The 20,101-nt window shown below is 33.2% G+C and overlaps 1 protein-coding gene across 1 annotated transcript in view; it reads left to right on the forward strand.

Annotated features, from left to right (window-relative positions):
* LOC114331393 (perlucin-like) overlaps positions 1–20,101 on the forward strand; it is a 70,907-nt gene that overhangs the window by 35,766 nt on the left and 15,040 nt on the right. The window contains exons 2-3 of the mRNA XM_050655967.1: positions 12,417–12,499; positions 15,890–16,010. Coding sequence (XP_050511924.1) covers positions 12,417–12,499; positions 15,890–16,010 — 204 coding nt within the window. The remainder of the gene's footprint in view (positions 1–12,416; positions 12,500–15,889; positions 16,011–20,101) is intronic.

Raw genomic sequence — 20,101 nt, forward strand, 5'->3', positions numbered from 1 at the left:
TAAACGAAGATGATCCCGATAGAGGAATTCAATTTTGCGAAGCAATGATGGATAACTGCCACCGAGACTCTCTCTGGGTACAAAACACTATTTTTTCTGATGAGGCCTCTTTTACGTTAAATGGCGAGGTTAACCGTCAGAATTGTAGATACTGGGCAAAAGAAAACCCCCACTGGATGCGTGAGCATCATACACAATACTCGCAAAAGGTAAATGTATGGGCTGGAATTGTAAGAATTCGAATCATCGGACCCTACTTAATCGAAAGTAATTTAAATGGGGCAACGTACCTTGAGTTTTTAAGGGGGTATCTCATACCTACTTTACGTAATTTGTTTCCCAGCAGACGTACTCCTGGAGGTTTTGATGAAAGTTTATGGTTTCAACAGGATGCTGCACCTCCACATTATGCCGCAGATGTTAGAAGGTACCTAGATGAAATTTTACCGAACATGTGGATTGGTAGACGAGGACCTATTAAATGGCCAGTGAGGTCACCAAATTTCAATCCTTTGACCACCAAATTTCAATTTAACTAACGAGTTACTTTATGAACACATACAAAACTATTGTATTTTTGCCCACCCTGTACCAATTTGAATCAACATGTGATACATTTTTGGAATCAGCTCAGCTAGAGTAATCCGAAAATTGAGACAAAATGGGGGTGTTCCATTAACAAAAAAAATGACGGTGACGTCATTACTCGAAAGTAATTCACCCTGTATATTAAAATATTATTTTAAAATTCGGTAAATTAAAATCAAAAATCGACGTGTTTCAGAATTATTTCTTAAAATGCTATGTTTAGCTAAAAAAGAATTTGTTCCATACTTTACGGACACAATGTATACAGTCTATTTACCACTGTACTTGTTTTTCTTGATAAACTTTTATATGTGAAATCTCATTTCTGAAGAAATAATATTACAAAAATGATACACATAATATGAAATATATAACTATATTTTTAATTTTTTCATTGATATATAAATATAATAATAATAATGTTACTTCTTATTATACAATATAAAACTTTTTCTTCATGTAGTGACTATCAGTTTTGAATGTTGGCGACCATCATGGCAATGTGTACTTGCACACTAAATCGGTACTGCTGCTCTAAAAAGATTTGTAGTTGTTGTGTTGAACGACGCTACGTAAATTTTCTAGCAAGGTAATCCTTCGCCTTCCTGGTTCTCAGTTTCCAAATGGGGTTTGCCAAATTGCCATGATGGTCGCCAACATCCAAAACGGATAGTCACTACAAGAAGAAACAGTTTGATATTGTATAATAAGAAGTAACATTATTATTATTATATTTATATAACAATGAAAAAATTAAAAATATAGTTATATATTTCACATATATATGTATCATTTTTGTAATATTATTTCTTTAGAAATGAGATTTCACATATAACAGTTTATCAAGAAAAACAAATACAGTGGTAAATAGACTGTATATTATAATGGTAATATTATTAAATTGTTTTCGGTCAAAATTTAATACAAGTTACGTAAAAAATTGCCGAGCGCGCGGATTTGAAGCGAGCCGGGCGATTTGCAAAATTCGGCCGCTCGCAAAAGCACCGATTTTAAAAATAATTTTTAGTAATTAAATGTAACTATATTTTATAATAATTTTTATTTTAAGATAACATAAGTCTTTCTTTAGTCAATGACTGTAAAATAATTTCTTAATTGTTATAAATAAACGCACCACGATTTAAGAAAAAAGATACAATTATCTCGGCTTCAGTTGGTTGTAATTTTTTTTTATTTTTTTATAAATCTTCGTTTGGTCTTCAGCAACAATAACCTGTAAGTTAGAAACTCATAGGATGTACAGGGCCGCTTCAGCTCTAAATGTTTATAACGAAATTTGCCCCCTTATTTTCAAACCCAACATTTAGCTCGGCTTCAGCTGGTCGCAGAAATTTTCAATTTTTTTATAAATCTTCGTGTCGTATTCAGCAACAATAATCTGTAAGTTAAAAACTCATAGGATGTACAGGGCCGCTTTAGCTCTAAATGTTTATAACGAAATTTGCCCCCTTATTTTCAAACCCAAGAATTAGAAGTTTAAAAATGTTTTACGCATTTATTTACATCAGAATATGAAAATATAACTCTTTAGAAGGAGATTGGATGTTTCACCAATTCTCTACGTTTTTTGTTCAAAAAGTTATAGCCTTCGACATTTGACCTTTTGGGGTAAATAATTTATAATATCTAAGCAACAAATTTATTAATCCGGCCTTACATTTTTTTTATGTTTGAAATTGAAAGATATTAATTTTAAAGCTTTAAAAAATAAAAAAAAATTATTTGTACAATAAATAACGCAATTGTAAAAAACGGCCATTTTGGAAGTTTCGCAGGCTGTTTTGCAATAACCAATTAACGAAATTAAGCTTACCATAGCTCAAATTGTAGGTTTTTTAATTTTCTACAACTTTCTGTTAAAAAGTTTTTCTCTAAAATCAATATCCTAAGCTGCAAAATTAAAAATCTTTAAAAATTGCAAATACCTCAAATACCATAGCTCAAATTGTAGGTTTTTTAATTTACTACAACTTTCTGTTAAAAAGTTTTTCTCTAAAATCAATATCCTAAGCTGCAAAATTAAAAATCTTTAAAAATTGCAAATTTAACAAATTAAAATCGCAATAAAAAAAAAGCTCACAATATTTTTGGTCACATTTTAGTAGAAGTTATTCCTGGAATCGTCCTTTACAACACCTGATAGGTTTCAAAAATTCCTGAATTATATCACGTTTTTTTTTTCACCCACAGCCTGGGGTATAAGTATTTTAGTCAAATTATCTCAACGTGAATCATTTTATACTGAATATTTTAGCTTGTTGAATGGAAAAAACTATTCCATCTAACAATAAACTGTTATCTTTGAATCCTTTTCTTGATGCAAGTGGATTACTCAGGGTGGGGGGTAGATTACATCAATCTTCTTACTCATATGATAAGGAACATCCTGTCATAATTTCTCCAAAGCATCGTCTTTCCAAATTATTATTTGAACATGAGCACCTGAGGCTAATGTATGCCGGTCCTCAACAATTGCTTTATTCAATTCGCGAAACCTATTGGCCAATACACGGCAAGGCTTTGGCCCGTCAGGTAGTTCATCACTGTTTTATTTGTTTTAAGGCTCGACCCGTTTCCAACTTTCACCTTATGGGAAATCTCCCAGAAGTAAGAGTGACTCCATATTTTCCCTTCATTAATACTGGAGTTGACTATGCGGGACCTTTTGTTTTAAAAGACAGACGCGGTCGCGGATTTAAAACTTATAAAGCTTATACATAGCCTATTTATTTGCCTCTCGTCGAAGGCGGTTCACCTAGAAATCGTTACTGACCTGACAACTATTGCCTTCATAGCAGCTTTGAAACGATTTATTTCCAGACGGGGAAAACCCCAAGCCCTTTATTCAGAAAATGATACTACCCTTGTAGTAGTCAACAATCATCTTTTGGAACTTGAAAAATTTTTAAATATTAATAATGAAAATATATCTTCCTCTTGTGCCTCCCAAGGAAGTGCTTGGCATTTTATTCCTGTTTACTCCCCTCATTTCGGTGGTATTTGGGAGGCTGGTGTAAAGTCCATGAAAGGACATTTAAAGCGTGTTCTCTCCGAGGCTCTTCTCGTATATGAAGATTTTCAAACTATTTTACTTCAAGTTGAGTCAATTTTAAATTCACGACCTCTTACTCCTCTTTCTTCCGATCCTGACGACTTTTCCTGTCTCACACCTTCACATTTCTTAATTGGAAGATCTCTTGCCTCTATACCTGAGAAGAACTTCACAGAAATTAACGTTAATCGGCTGGACCATTTCGAAAGATTTCAACAGCTTCGACAGCACCTGTGGCAGAGATGATCATTGGAGTATTTATCTGAATTGCAGTCCAGGCAAAAATGGAAGGAAAATAAATTTAAATTAAAGATCAATGATCTTGTTCTTCTTAAAGAGCCTTCTCAAGGTCCTATGCAATGGACGTTAGGACGAGTTACCCACCTCCATACTGGTTCTGATGGTGTAGCACGAGTGGCGTCCCTACGCACTTCCAGAGGAAATATAAGAAGAGCCGTAGCCAATTTGTGCCTTCTTCCTTTGGTTGAGACTTAGTTTTGAAAGGTGGGGGTATGTACAGTTTTCCTTTTAGCCCACCTTGAAGAATTTGAAAGAAGAATAGAAGAAGAATTTTAATTTGTTGCCATAGTTATTTTAATGTTTAATGTAAGATACATTTTTGTTTCATATACTGGTTTGTAACTTTTTCCATAATACATGTTCAATTAATAGATGTAAATCAGTATAACATTATTTAAAACCATTGGAAACACAAAAAAGAAAACCACACCTATATACAGTCCAGATCCAGCCCAAGTTTATTCACTCGTTTCTAACAACTATGCCAAGATGATGGGTTTAAAAATCGAGAGTGACTATAAATATTATTTTTATCCCGGCACCCGACAGGTGGGGTGCGGTACACCCCAACAATGCTGAAGCGCCTAAAACATAAGGAAATTTTGCATTTTTGCCGGCTACAGCGGCTAGATAGTTGTATATTCATCTATGCGATGACACATAGTTTTTAGGCGTCTGTTTAGTTTCAGCAAGTATATTTTAATCGAAAGTAGTCACACCCCACGAGTCGGATTTTGTATCTTCTGCAGAATTGTCTTTATTTTGTTTTACTCCTATTAATAAGTAATATATTTTTTTGAGATTCTTTAACTCTTTTAATTGCTGGGGTTTGTCACGCCCCACCTGTCCGTTTGTGGCAAAATAGTTCACCTGTCGGAGGCCGGGTTAAAATCAATTTACCGTTTAAGAAAATTGTAAATTACGCAAAAAACTATGACTCCTAGTTATAGAACATCCCTATACCATTCGAAAAAGTAACCTGTGTTTAGTATAATAATTTATTAATATACATGATGTACTATTTAAAAGAAGCATAATATGACACATTGAATAATCCAATAATGAAACTGTAAATTTTGAACACCCTGTAAATAAATGTGTAATAATCAATCATTGAAGACATTAATTATAAAATAATTACCAGACCGTACTGTCATAAAATGACCATGTCATACAATGCCATTAATTAACTACTAGACCAGGGCGCATCTGTAAAAATATTAGTACATTTGGACGTTGAGAGGTGACTCAAATTTTTTTGCAGAAATTGCTTGAAAATAAGTTAAATAATAATATTTGAGTTATCCTCCCTCTCAAAAAGGTCCGGAACATTGTTTAAATAATTAAAATGTCAAAAAATTAAGGAAAATTTCGATTTTTTTCTTGGTTTTTTGATTATAACTTTAAAAGTGTTCATTTTCGAGAAAAGTTGTACTGACATAAAAGTTGTGTAATTAAATTTTCTACAACATAGGATTAGTTAAAAAATTAAAAAATAGTCACTATTGTTGCAAAATAGCAAAAATTGTGAAAAAAACATACAAAAACAAGTATTCGCATTTTACGTTTTTCAACCATTTATGCTATACTTACGACCTTCATATTTCACCCTGAAAAACTTTATGATACAGTAAAACAATACTGTAAATTTCGTTAACATCGGTTCAATAGATTTTGCAAAATAAATTTTGCAATCCAGCTTTCGTAAAAAAAATTCATTTTTTCCAAATGTTACAGGACTGAAAATAAAGCAGATAGCAAGTTGAAAATTTTTTTGCATATAGAAATGTACTGTACCATTTTGCCATTTTGCAAAATTAAAATCGATTAAAACCACGGTGTCAGGAATTTTTTTAAATAAACATTAATTATTGGTGCTACGCGCAGGATAGCGAATAGTTTGCTCTGATTGGGCATTCCAATGACCTTTAATAATGATTGATACATTTTAATTTTTATTACATTTCGATATAAATAAATAAATTTGTTTATTGCAAAATAAAAACACATCCTCTATCCTTTGAAATAACACTTTTATTAGCAAAAATTTTCTTTGTATATATATTTTAACTTAAGTAATAAAAGTTTATTATTTTTAAACATATGCAATTGTTTAAACAATATTTCACATACAATAATAAAATTAGTTTGATTTTTGTGGAATTAAAATATTAAAATACAACAAAATATAGAGTAAGAAAATAATATATTAGATAAAGATTGGAATAAATTTTGGTGGAAATCAACTTGTGTGAATCGAACACCGCTGTCCTGCGCGTAGCACCAAAAATTATTGTTTATTTCAAAAATTTTCTGACGCCGTGGTAATTAATCGATTTTAATTTTGTAAATTGCAAATGAAAGGTACAGTACACTTCTATAAGCAAAAAAAATTTCAACTTGCTATCCGCTTTATTTTCAGTCCTGTAACATTTTGAAAAAAATGAATTTTTTTGGCGAAAGCTGGATTGCAAAATTTATTTTGCAAAATCTATTGAACCGATCTTAATGAAATTTACAGTATTGTTTTACTGTATTATAGAGTTTGTACGAGTGAAACATGAAGGTCCTAAGTGTAGCATAAATGGTTGAAATACGTAAAATGCGAATACTTGTTTTTGTATGGTTTTTTCGCAATTATTGCTATTTTGCAACTAGGGTGACTATTTTTTAAATTTTTAACCAATTCTATATTGTAGGAAATTTAATTACGCAACTTGTATGTCAGTACAACTTTTCTTGAAAATGAATACTTTTCAAGTTATAATCAGAAAACGAAGAAAAAAATCGAATTTTTCCTTCAATTTTTGACATTTTGATTATTTAAACAATGTTCCGGACCTTTTTGAGAGGGAGGATAACTCAAATATTATTATTTGATTTATTTTCAAGAAATTTCTGCAAAAAAATTTGAGTCACCTCTCAACGTCCATCTCAAAACAGATGCGCCCTGGACTAGTAGCCAACTTGTTCAATGATACTTTTCCAAACCGTTCTCCTATTCATAAGGTGACGGTACAAAAAAGTGTAAAGCGATTTGAGGAATCTGGAGAAGTAAAAGATAGATACCGATCAGGTAGACCGAAAAGAGTTAGTAAAGAAAGTAACCATTATGTTAAAAAATGTTGTAATCTATCAATTGTTACGTTTTAATGTAGCTGAAAATAGTTACTATTAAAAAATTTATTGTAAAAATTAGGCGTTGCCAGATTTCTGTTTTATGTATTTAAGACCTTAAAAAATGTTGTACCTAAAATTGTTATGGGCCATTCCACGAACATACGCCTGTTTTGGATTACTTCGACAACGAATATTTTACTGTGCAACATAAGAAGTACGAAAGTAAATGGCGCTAATAATTATTCCAATAAGCAACAATGTAATTTGCAATTTACTTTTGATTTAGAAGTTGGTTAAACATATTCTTAAACTCATTTAGAAAGGAAGTTAACATATTGTTAATATCGTTATCGCTGTTACTGGTGTGTCCTTTAACTGTTTGTGCATAAGTCTGCTGATTGTAGTTTGCATTGTAATTTTGTTGCTGTGGATTTAAAGTAATTCCTGTGTTGGAATTAGGATACACGTTATTACTAGGTGAGTAATTAGGACTTGATTTATTTCTTGCGTTAATTAAATCTCTATAAACGGTGCAACCCTTGTAGTTCACTGGATGAACTCCATTGCAATGCACACAAGTAGCTGGTGTATCATTACATTTTTTACAACTTTTTGTGTCATGTGGACCTGCACATTTTACGCATTTAAATAGTTTTGTACAATAAGTTTTTGAATGCCCGTAGGCTTGAACATCTCGTACATTGGATAATAGCGTTTTTTTGTCTTAGCGGTTTTGTCTTGGTGGTAAAATATTAGTTGAAAATTAAAGATTTTGTTGGAAAAACCAGGATTTTCGGAGGAAAATTTTCGTCGAAGCAAATTGGGAAAAATATCGCTATGCAGAATTAAATACCGATGCATTTTATATTTGAGTGTTTTTGGTGTAAAGTTAAAATCAGTTTTTGGTGGTCTGTAGAGTTACAGAGCAATAATTGAAAACAAAATACGATATTGGAGCGTTAATGTGTTTATAAAAAAATAGCACACTTGGCACACTATCTGCGGACTTTGCATGCCTATATTATTAATATATAGACTCTATTTTCTCTGGTTTTTTCTAATTTGTCCAGAGTATGAATATTTTTATTATTTACCTTATTAATCATCAACAAATGAGAAAACTGCTAACTTTCGGGTTTAATTTGCAATATTTTTTTATGAGTGAAAAAGAAATTCGACAACGAATCAAGTAATCTGTTAACCGAGGTACACAGTACCAAACGGTACCGCTAGGAAAATATTCCAATAATGCGTCGCAGATTACCCATATGAAACGTGTCATTTTGTACTCTAATACAGAGTATGGTATAACAAAAAAGAAAATAATCCTTTCGTTTTAATTCAATTCAAGTCTCTTGCAATCCTCTGATACCTGATGTTTCGGAATCTATTCCTTTTCAAGGAGGCTTCGCAAAAAGATATGGGTAATCTGCGACGCATTATTGGAATATTTTCCTAGTGGCGCCGTTTGGTAATGTGTACATCGGTTAACAGATTACTTGATTCGTTGTCGAAATTCTTTTTCACTCATTTCATCGTTCCCGTTAGAGGACAGTCTAACCATACTCCGGTGCAAATATTTTAATCTTTGCATTATCTTCTCGTTTCGTTTTGGTCCAATTCAGTCTTTTTGCAAAGCCTCTTTGAAAAGGAATAGATTCCGAAACATCAGGTGTCAGAGGATGGCATACTCGAATTGAATCAAAACGAGACGATTATTTTCTTCTTTTTTTAATATTTTTTTTGTTTCGAAACATTTTTTAAATTACATTATCTCTTAATCATTTTAATTTCCAATTTTTTATCACGTGTTTAATTATGTTCAATCAGATTATTATTATAATGGGCAAAATATACTTATTATACTGACAATAAATTATAGTATTTTGTTTTTTAGTTTTAGTTTTTTTATTTTTGAATTTTTGTAATAAAATTCAATCACACGATAGAAAGAGTAAATAAAAAATAATGCTCCAGTTTTTTTCAAAACTTGTTGCTTTTCGGCAATAGTCACTCGACGGCAACAATTTTTAGAAAAATGGTGGCATTATTTTCGATTTATTCTCACTATCTTGTGATGTTACTACTGAAAATCTAACTTTAAAGAGCAAGTATTTTGAAGAAAGTCGTGTGTTGGTCGTTTTCAGCTGTAATGCATGATTTCTAATATATTGAAATGAGTGATAAAGCCGCTTTTTTGCTTTAATATTTAACCATGACGCAGTAAAAATTGCGATACCCACGAGATGGTACGACTTTTTTATTGACATAGGCCATCTCTATTCCAGTTAAAATATCTCTCTCCTGTCGTTTCCCCATTACTGAGGATCGTGATTTCTTCCAATATTCCTAACAATGTTTCTCCATTGGTCTCTATCTTCAGCTGCTCTAAGAGCTTCGCAGAATGAGTTTCCAGCTGAATGCTTTATTTGGTCAGACCATCTAGTTGGTGATCGTCCTCTTGATCTTCTCCCCGGAACGTTTCCAGAAACAATTAATCTCTCCAAACTGTCGTCACCTCTGCTCCGTATAGAAATATTGAGAATACAAGGGCATTCACCAGTCTCATCTTGATATTTTGAGAGAGAGATCTGCCTTTCCAAAGTTTAGTTAGGCGACTCATCGCATTTTTTGCCATACCAATACGTCTCCGAACTTCTGCTTCACAGTTACCATCGTTAGTTATACTAGACCCGAGATAGACAAAGGTGTTTACAATCTGGTATTCCTATAATATGTTAGTCAGTTGAATAGTGTCAAATCTGTCTAACACCATTATTTTTGTCTTAGCTTTATTGATTTTCAGACCAACTTTATTGCTTTCGTACTCAACTTTTCGCAGAAGATCAAACATTTCTTGCTCATTTGCTGCTATAAGTGTAGTGTCATCAGCAAATCTTAAATTGGAGATTTTTCTACCAGATACTGTTACTCCACCGGCCCATCCTTCTAAAACCATCCTCATGACATGTTCACCATAAATGTTAAATAAGTCAGGTGACAACACGCATCCTTGTCTAACACCTCTCTCGGTCTTGAATTGGTTTGAGAACTTCTGATCTAGTCGTACTGTCGCTATATTAGACTGGTACAGATTTTTAATAAGTGTCACCAGGTGCATTGGTTCGCCCATTTCTATTAAAATTGACCACATCTTTATCCAGCTTACACAGTCAAATGCCTTTTGGTAGTCAACGAAGCATATAATCATAGGTACTTGAAATTCTCTAGACTTTTCAATGAGTTGTCTCAGGTTCAGGATTTGTTCCCTTGTACCTTTACCCTTTACAAACCCCGCTTGTTCCCGAGGTGTTTGGTAATGTAGATAGGTTTTTAATCTGTTTTTGATGATATGCAACAAGATTTTACTAGCATGTGTTATTAGTGACAGTGTGCGGTAGTTTTCACATCTGGTAGTAGTTCCTTTTTTGTGTAGTGGGATATAAATTGAGGTGAACCAATCAGATGGCCATTTACCTGAATTCCAAACAGCGACACAGATAGAATGGATGATATGTAATCCTTTGTCACCTAGTACCTGTAGTATTTCACATGGTATTGAATCAATGCCTGGGGATTTATTTCTCTTTGGTGATTTAATTGCATCTTTGACTTCAGCGAGTAAGACAGTAGGTTCTCTAGGGTAGTCAGAAGGCAACTGATTTTCTGCTGATACCTCGTTATTTTTATATATCTCGCCACAGTAGTTTCGCCATGTTTCCAATATTTCATCAGTATCGGTCTTTAAATTACCTTCCTTATCTATTACAGACCACGTTTGAGGTTTAAATTCTCTGGTAAGGGTTAAAATATAGCGGTCAGTAATTTTTCCATTTAAGTCCAGAGAAATACGATTTTTCTCGTGACACATCCCCCTCCAGGCCAAAACCAAATTTTTCGAGTAGTATGGACATCTATATTAATAACCTATATGTTTCCTGCAGCCGATTTTGATGATATACATAGTTATAAAGAAATGAAGGTCAAAAAACGGTAAATTTTCGCTTTTTTCGTCTATCACTAAAAAGTCAAGCATTCTAAACAAATTTGAGAATAATGAACTCATAAATCACATAAAAACTTCAATATGGCGTTCGCTGAATATGTCTATCCTTATTTGTTGCTTAGAAAATTGCAAAATAATTAATAAATTTTGAGATTTAATAAATGTTCATAACTTATCTAAAAATTAAGTTAGAAACTTCTTATTAAACGGAATGCTGAGACTTCTTGTGCTTAAATTATATTTTAAATTTTAAATCAATTGGTCAAACAGTTTAAAAGTTATTTAATTTGTTTACCCAAATTCATTTTTTTGCAACACTATATAGAAGTCAGAAAATTATGAGGTTACAGTAATACTTCGGACAGTTTATAAAAGAAGAATATTCATACTATTAACTTAATTAGAAAAAAGACAAAAATTAATTTTAAACAATATAAAATGACTTTGCAAAAACATGTCGATTTTTTGCTTACTTATAAACAATTAGAATAACTTGTTAACCGTTGCCGTAGCAAAATTATTTTTTTATATCTAGAAAGACTGCATTTTTGTACAAATTGAGAAAGAAAAACAATTATCCTGGGACAATTATAGACGAAGTTAGCCCCCCCGTTTTTTTTAATTCACATGTTCTTTCATAATAATTTTGCAATATTTAGAATTAGTTTTTGTAATTTTTTTTAATTAAATTAATAGTGCAAATCTTCTTCTTCTTCTTCTGCTAATCTTCAAAAATTTATTTGGGAAAAACAAATTAAATAACTTTAAAACTATCTGACCAATTGCTTTGAAATTTAGGGTATAATTTTACCACCAGAAGTCTTTGCATTCCGTTTAATAAGAAGGTTCTAAGTTAATTTTTACATAAGTTATGAATATTTATAAAAACTCAAAATTTATGAATTATTTTGCAATTTTTGCTGCAATGTTTGCAGCGAACGCCATATTGAAGTTTTTTATACGTTTTATGAGTTTCTTACTCTCTTTGTTTAAAATGCTGCTTATCTTTTTAGTAATAGACGAAAAAAGCGATAATACACGAAAATTTACCGTTTTCTGATCTTCATTTGTTTATAACTATGTACCTATATCATCAAAATCGGCTGCAGGAAACATATAGGTTATTATTATAGGTGTCCATACTATTCAAAAATTTGGATTCGGCCTGGAGGGGGTTGTGTCACTAACAGGATATTTTTTTTTCTTTATTTCTCTGAACTATTTGTCAAGTGCTTTCTCGTATTCGCTTCCCGGAGTCTCCGTCAATATACAGCTTTCATTAATTTATTTTTTATTTACTAGCAATACATGGTAATTTTTCGTTTTTAGAATCCTTTGGATTAGAGACAATACCAACATTAAAATTGTACCATCGAGGAAAGAAAAGCTATTACATGGGTAATATTTTTAAAGTAAGTAATACGTATTTTGAGTTAGTAGAAAGTGCGGGCCGTAACTACGATGTTAGGGGCCCCGGGGCAAAGGTAATCTGGGGGCCCCCTGTTGGTGGGTCTGAAGATTTACCCCCCCAGCGGAAGGCGGGTCCGGAAAAATGTTTGATTTAACCCCTTGAAAACGCATTTTAATGGATTCTATGACTGAAGTTTCTTGAACCTACATATTGCTATTTTAGTTGACCAACACAAAATTTTGAAATCACCTTATTTTTTATTCACTTTAAAAAATTTAAAAGAAAAACAACAAAATGAACAGATAGTAAAACAAAATGAAATAATATAATGAAACAATAAAAAGGAAATTTTTTGAAACTTCAAAACCGAATGGAAAAATATGAAGATATGAAGGTTTGTTTAGAAAAAATTTAGAAGTAATTGTATACAGCTCTAATGAGAGCAAAATCCTATTTGACGTGGATATTAGAAAACGATATCCGGTACCTTCAGCAGTGACACTCTCGAAGGCGAATACCGTCACTGCTGTAAGATTTATTATGCTGTGGTACTGGTAGGGTTGATTCCAATGTGCTCATTCCATCTTACCCTTACCTTTCTTTTTAATATGTGGTACCATGTGGTACCGTTCACGTACCAAGATGTGGTTTGAGGTAAATTGGTTAAGACAAAGTAGCTGGGACCGGGGGCCGCTATTGCGGTTGTATTTTATTTTTATTTTACCAAAATAACGAATTTCCTTAGTTACAATTTATATCTTTACGAAAGGTCTCGGGGGCACTAGCTGAGCCCGGGCGCCTCTTTCAATGGTATTTTGGGATTTATTACGCCGAAATAACTAATTTCCTACGTATTAATTTAAATTTTTATGTTAAGGTCTCGGGAGCCCCACCTCAGCTCAGGCTTCAGGGGCCCCTTCTAAGGGTTCTGTTACAATTGCATTTTAGTCGAAAATACTAATTTCTCCAGTGAAAAATTAAAACTTTATATTCATTTCTAGGGTGCCTCTGTAAGGTCTTTTTAAAATTGTGTCATTTGAAAATATTTCGTTGGGATCGGCTTTAAAAATACATATTTTTATTTTCCTCGTTAAACTCTATGCACGGTCAAAAATGGGGCACCTACGGGGCCCCCCTTAGTCGGGGACCCCGACTAAGGGTTAAAAATTGGTTACACGACAGAAGTAGTACGTACTTTTTAACTAGACCAAACGCTTTAGAAACAGTCAAAAGAGGCAAGAACTAAAGTTGAACAAAATGAATTGTTATGCTCTGCGCTTTTTAAGATGAAAAATACAAAGCAAAGCAAATACAAAATACAATACAGAGTGGTGAATTAGTAGGCAAGGAAATCTATAATTGCATCCACGATCTGTCGTTCACTGTGATCACAATCTGTAGCAAACTGGTTCCTGTTACACCCTCAAAAGTGAATAAAAATAAAATCAAAGTAAAGATGAATCAGATTCGATTACAGAACATGGCCTCTACTATGTGCTTATACGTATTTCGGATTTAACTTAGCCTCATCAGAGAACCTGCGTAGAGGCACTGAACTGTAATTAAATCTTTTCATCTCTTTAGTGTAATTGAACGATGAGGCTAAGTTAAAGCCGACATACGTATAGTCACTTAGTAGAGGCCGAATAATACTGAACATCTTATGGGTATATAGAATAATCAACGTAGGGGTAATGAGACGTATGCATAAGGAAATAAAAGTACTTCTAACAATTATTAAGAAAAGAAAACTAAGATATATGGGACATATAATGGAATATTTTAGATATGGTAAAAACGAATCATTTAGAGCCGCGGGTCTCAAAAGTAAAAAATCGCTCTGATGATTGCCAACTTTCGAAGTGGAGACGATACTCAGAGAAGAAAAGGCCCTTTCTGTAATCAAATCTGAATCATCTTCACTTTCATTTTATTTGTATTCACTTTCGTGAATATAAAAGAAACTAGTTTGCCAAAGACTTCTATCACGAAGAATGACAGGTCCTGGACGCAATTATACATCCTCTTGTTGACTAATTCACTACTCTGTTCTGCTTTGTATTTTCCATCTTAAAAATCTCTGATCATAACAGTTCGAATTTTAGTTCCTGCCTCTTTTAACCATGATAGATATGCATGGTTCTAGTTTCATCTTTGATAAATATTTTAATAACTACACTGAAGAGATGAAAATAGTCTATTTACTTTCACTTTAAGAACAATTGTATAAAATTTGTTGTTGCTGCGTTTGCGCATTGGGGTATCAGCTTCAACAGCTCACGTAAAATCACAACATAACATCACAAAAATAAAGATTTTTTAGTTTGACTTCATTTATACATTCTTCAAGTCATTTTCGCTACATTATTTTCAACATTTTTTAATCTTCGTTCATACAAATTAATTTATTTGTTTGTTCTTCCACCTATTCAAAAATTCTTGCATGTCCTTTACATTCATTATCATTATTGGTGCTACAGCGGCTATATTAGAGCTTCGACTTTCCCCTATTTGTCTTCGACCAGCCCTTGCGAAAGGCAGGAGACGATTGCGCCGATGGTACCTGCTATAATCCTTTCTCGATCAGTTGTCTCCTTTGAATTTCATATAATATGATAGTTGACTTGACTACCATGGTATGCCTGATTTGATCATTTTGTATTCTTTCAAGACTTGGATTTTCTAGAGATCTTCAGATTTTTTTGAATAAAATGAATTGACTCAAAAAAAAGAATGTGTATAATTTATTTAATCCAAAATGGATTTTATTGCTATCAGAAGACACCACCTGCCTCTTGGCAGTTTGAACATTTAATTTAAGCGAAAAGAAAAATTTATTGCGAAATTTATTTTATTAATTTATTTATTTATTTATTTATTTATTTATTTATTAAATAAACATTTGTCTGTTTTCTGACAGCAGTAAAATGTATTTTAAATTAAATAAATTTTTCTAAAGAATGTACATTCTTCTTTTTGTGTTAATTAAGGTAATTAAATATTTTTTGGACACTCTATATAAAATAATTATGTTAACATTTATGTTACTGAATATAGAGCTATTCCAGTATTCCCGCATACCCGTATTCCACTTAAAAAATCATCGATTGAGCTATCACGCTCAGGATGACGTCATTAGTGTAATATCAATATGCCCTTTTTGTCATAATTTAAAATTAAAAATCGACCTGTCTTGGGATTTATTTCCGAAATCCCTCATTCACGATGAATTTATCCCATTTGGCTTTTACACACTGTATACCCTGATTTCATTTTTGGATTTTGCCTTGGCCTGTCCACGTACATCTTGTCTTGTTCAGTATGACACCATAGCCTTCTCAAACTACTACAAGTTTCAAAAATTATTTTATAAAAATATTTAATTTTGTAGGGCAACCTACTGCAAGCCGAACAATTTTGCCGATACCACGGTATGAATTTGGTGAATATAGAATCAAAGGAAGAGCACAACACTTTGCAAAAAATAATCGTTGAAACGCGTAGTGTGGGAGGTAAGTAATATAGACCATTCATCAGCGATAAAAAACTGGAAAACCGTGGAATTTTGAGAATCATCACCGATTTTAATGAAAATTTGGATTTAAGCTGGGTTGACTCAAATCTACCCTATGCCGAATAAGGCTTTTGCCCTGAGGGTGAAAACAAGCCCATCTAGGGGATGAAAATTTTTCAATCAAAATGACTATGGAAGTAAAGTAAATTTTGTTCTATACATTTTTTTGCAAAGTTGATATTTTTTAAGTGACTAGCGATTGAAACTATACAGTTTTCTTCGAAAAAAACCATATTTTAGAACCGCTTTTCATGAGTAATTAAAAAAAAATTGACGAACAAACAAAACAATAATATAAAAACTTAAATAAAGAAGTCAAACGAGAAGTGGTTAAAAAGAAAAATAGTGCATGGGAACAAAAATGCCAATACCTAGACAACCATATCGGAGGGACAAAGAGCTCTGAAGCCTGGAGAACTATAAAAACGATAAGAAAAACGACAAAAAACCAAGTCATGATAAATAGAATACCAGAGAACACATGGGTAGAGCATTTTGAGAACTTATTAACAGAAAGAAGAGAAAGGTTTAAACAGACAAATGAACAAGTGGAAGTAGAAGGAAGAATAGAAATATCAATAGAACAAGTGAAAGAAGTAGACAAGGGAATGAAATTAAGGAAATCTCCAGGCCCAGGCGGAATACATCCAGAGTTGATTAAGTATGGATCATCAAAACTGTTCGAAATGATCCGAAAATTATTCGAAAGATGCTTAAACGGAGAAGAAGTTCCAGAAGAATGGAAACAATCGTATATCTCTCCAATACACAAGAAAGGCACAAAGACGGATCCTAAAAACTATAGAGGGATCGCAGTGATTGCGACTATAGGCCGACTATACTCAAAAGTACTACGAAACTTGATAGAAAATGATATTAAAGACAAACAACCCGAAGAACAAGCGGGATTTAGGGCCGGACGCTCTACTATGGATAATATATTCACATTAAAAATTGTAATGGAAAAACGAGTGCAGAGAAATAGAGAAACCCATATAGCTTTAATAGATTTGGAAAAAGCATATGACAGTGTACCGATCTCCCAACTGTGGATAGAAATGACTAACTTGAAAATAAACCCAATTCTTATTAACGCCACTCAAAAATACTACGAACAAAACTTTGCAAGAATTAAAATGGGACAAGAAAGCACCTCTCTTTTTCAAACAACAAAGGGACTAAGACAAGGCTGCTGTCTGTCACCCACCTTATTTAAAATCTATTTGGACAGATTCTTAGTGAAATGGGTAAAAAATGTAGAAACATGGGAATAACGGTGGGAGAAAACACGCTATATACACTTTTCTTTGCGGATGACCAGGTAGTAATTGCCGAAGACAGCGACGATCTTAGCTATATGGTAAGAAAACTGCAAGAAGAATATGAGGTGGCAGGTCTAAACATGAATATGACAAAATGTGAATATCTCTCAGTGGGAACAGATGAAATATGTGACCTAGTCTTGGAAGACGACAAAATCAAAGGCGTGCAATCCTGCAAATATTTGGGGGTCATTTTCAACAAGAAGGGCAATAGCGCAGATGAAATCAGGGAAAGAATAAACAAGGGCAGAGCAGCGACCCGTGCCTTAAAATCTCTTCTCTGGCAAAAAACAATTCGAAGAGAAACCAAAAAACACATTTACGGAAGTATAGTCCAAAGTATTACACTTTACGGCTCGGAAGTATGGGACGTCACCAAAGCTAATAGAAACAAACTTATGACGACAGAAATGGATTATCTGAGACGAAGCTGCGGTAGATCGAAACTGGAGAGAGTTATAAACGAACAGATAAGAAACGAAATGAGAATGGAGCGAAATATCAATGATGGCATAGAAAGAAAACAATTAATCTGGTTCGGACATGTTAAAAGAATGCCAGAGTACAGATGGCCTAGAAGAGTACTGGAATGGATCCCTCCTAAAAGAAGAAACAGAGGACGACCACGGGGAAGTTGCCGCAACGATATTGATGAAGCAATGGCGGCAAGAGACTTAGAAGAGGCAACTGCATATGACAGAAAAAGATGGAAATTGGGGGCGGAGAAGCGACGACAGCCGTATATATATATATATATATATATATATATATATATATATATATATATATATATATATATATATGTTACACTTGAAGTTTCCGCGGGAGCTATATGTGCTTTCTGTTGTTTTCCGGGTTTGACTCCGCGTTGAATAATTTTGGTTTTGATAAAAACCATTATTTTGACGACGTTTCGGCAAGATCTCACTTGCCATTGTCAAGTCAGGTAGTTCCGCTTCTCGCTGCTGCTTGAAGTAAACTTCAAGCAGCAAGTTTACTTCAAGCAGCAGCGAGAAGCGGAACTACCTGACTTGACAATGGCAAGTGAGATCTTGCCGAAACGTCGTCAAAATAATGGTTTTTATCAAAACCAAAATTATTCAACGCGGAGTCAAACCCGGAAAACAACAGAAAGCATATATATATATATATATATATATATATATATATATATATATATATATATAACAAGGAGACAAGGAGAGGTTAGCGCGAGTTAATAAATATCGGCATGGCTCGCAATAAGTATGAAAAACAAAATATGCACAAGATGGAATGCAACCATAGACACGTGTTTCTGACTTATTAGTCGTCATCAGTATGATATAGCTAAACAGGAGCAATGCAACCAATTTGTGGCTATAATGTTAGAAGACCCTCAGGATTCGAGAGCAACAACTAACAAATCCACGGAGGAAGCTACAGCTACCTGAGGCAAGGAATGCCAAACGTTTAGAACGTTTTAAACAATCAAACAAGGAGAGGTTAGCGCGAGTTAATAAATATCGGCATGGCTCGCAATAAGTATGAAAAACAAAATATGCACAAGATGGAATGCAACCATAGACACGTGTTTCTGACTTATTAGTCGTCATCAGTATGATATAGCTAAACAGGAGCAATGCAACCAATTTGTGGCTATAATGTTAGAAGACCCTCAGGATTCGAGAGCAACAACTAACAAATCCACGGAGGAAGCTACAGCTACCTGAGGCAAGGAATGCCAAACGTTTAGAACGTTTTAAACAATCAAACAAGGAGAGGTTAGCGCGAGTTAATAAATATCGGCATGGCTCGCAATAAGTATGAAAAACAAAATATGCACAAGATGGAATGCAACCATAGACACGTGTTTCTGACTTATTAGTCGTCATCAGTATGATATAGCTAAACAGGAGCAATGCAACCAATTTGTGGCTATAATGTTAGAAGACCCTCAGGATTCGAGAGCAACAACTAACAAATCCACGGAGGAAGCTACAGCTACCTGAGGCAAGGAATGCCAAACGTTTAGAACGTTTTAAACAATCAAACAAGGAGAGGTTAGCGCGAGTTAATAAATATCGGCATGGCTCGCAATAAGTATGAAAAACAAAATATGCACAAGATGGAATGCAACCATAGACACGTGTTTCTGACTTATTAGTCGTCATCAGTATGATATAGCTAAACAGGAGCAATGCAACCAATTTGTGGCTATAATGTTAGAAGACCCTCAGGATTCGAGAGCAACAACTAACAAATCCACGGAGGAAGCTACAGCTACCTGAGGCAAGGAATGCCAAACGTTTAGAACGTTTTAAACAATCAAACAAGGAGAGGTTAGCGCGAGTTAATAAATATCGGCATGGCTCGATATCTATATATATATATATATATATATATATATATATATATATATACAAATAGTATTTTAATTGACTTATTAGGAAATACGAATTTCACTATTTTTGGGTATAGAAGTCAAACTGGGGCCTTAAAGTACACTATTATCCAATATTCAAGCTTTCGGAAATGTTTATTTCCTTTCTCAAGAATTTCTACAATGCAATAAGATAAAATTTAGAACATATGTATGAAAGAATAAAAAATATTAATGAGTAACTTACCAGAATTTAGATTATAAAAGAATGTTGATTACAATACATAATTAAAAATACTATTACTAAAACGGCTGTTTAACATTTCAAAAAACATAGAAACAATA

Source organism: Diabrotica virgifera, chromosome 7 (assembly GCF_917563875.1).
Source record: "Diabrotica virgifera virgifera chromosome 7, PGI_DIABVI_V3a".
Taxonomy (NCBI): domain Eukaryota; kingdom Metazoa; phylum Arthropoda; class Insecta; order Coleoptera; family Chrysomelidae; genus Diabrotica; species Diabrotica virgifera.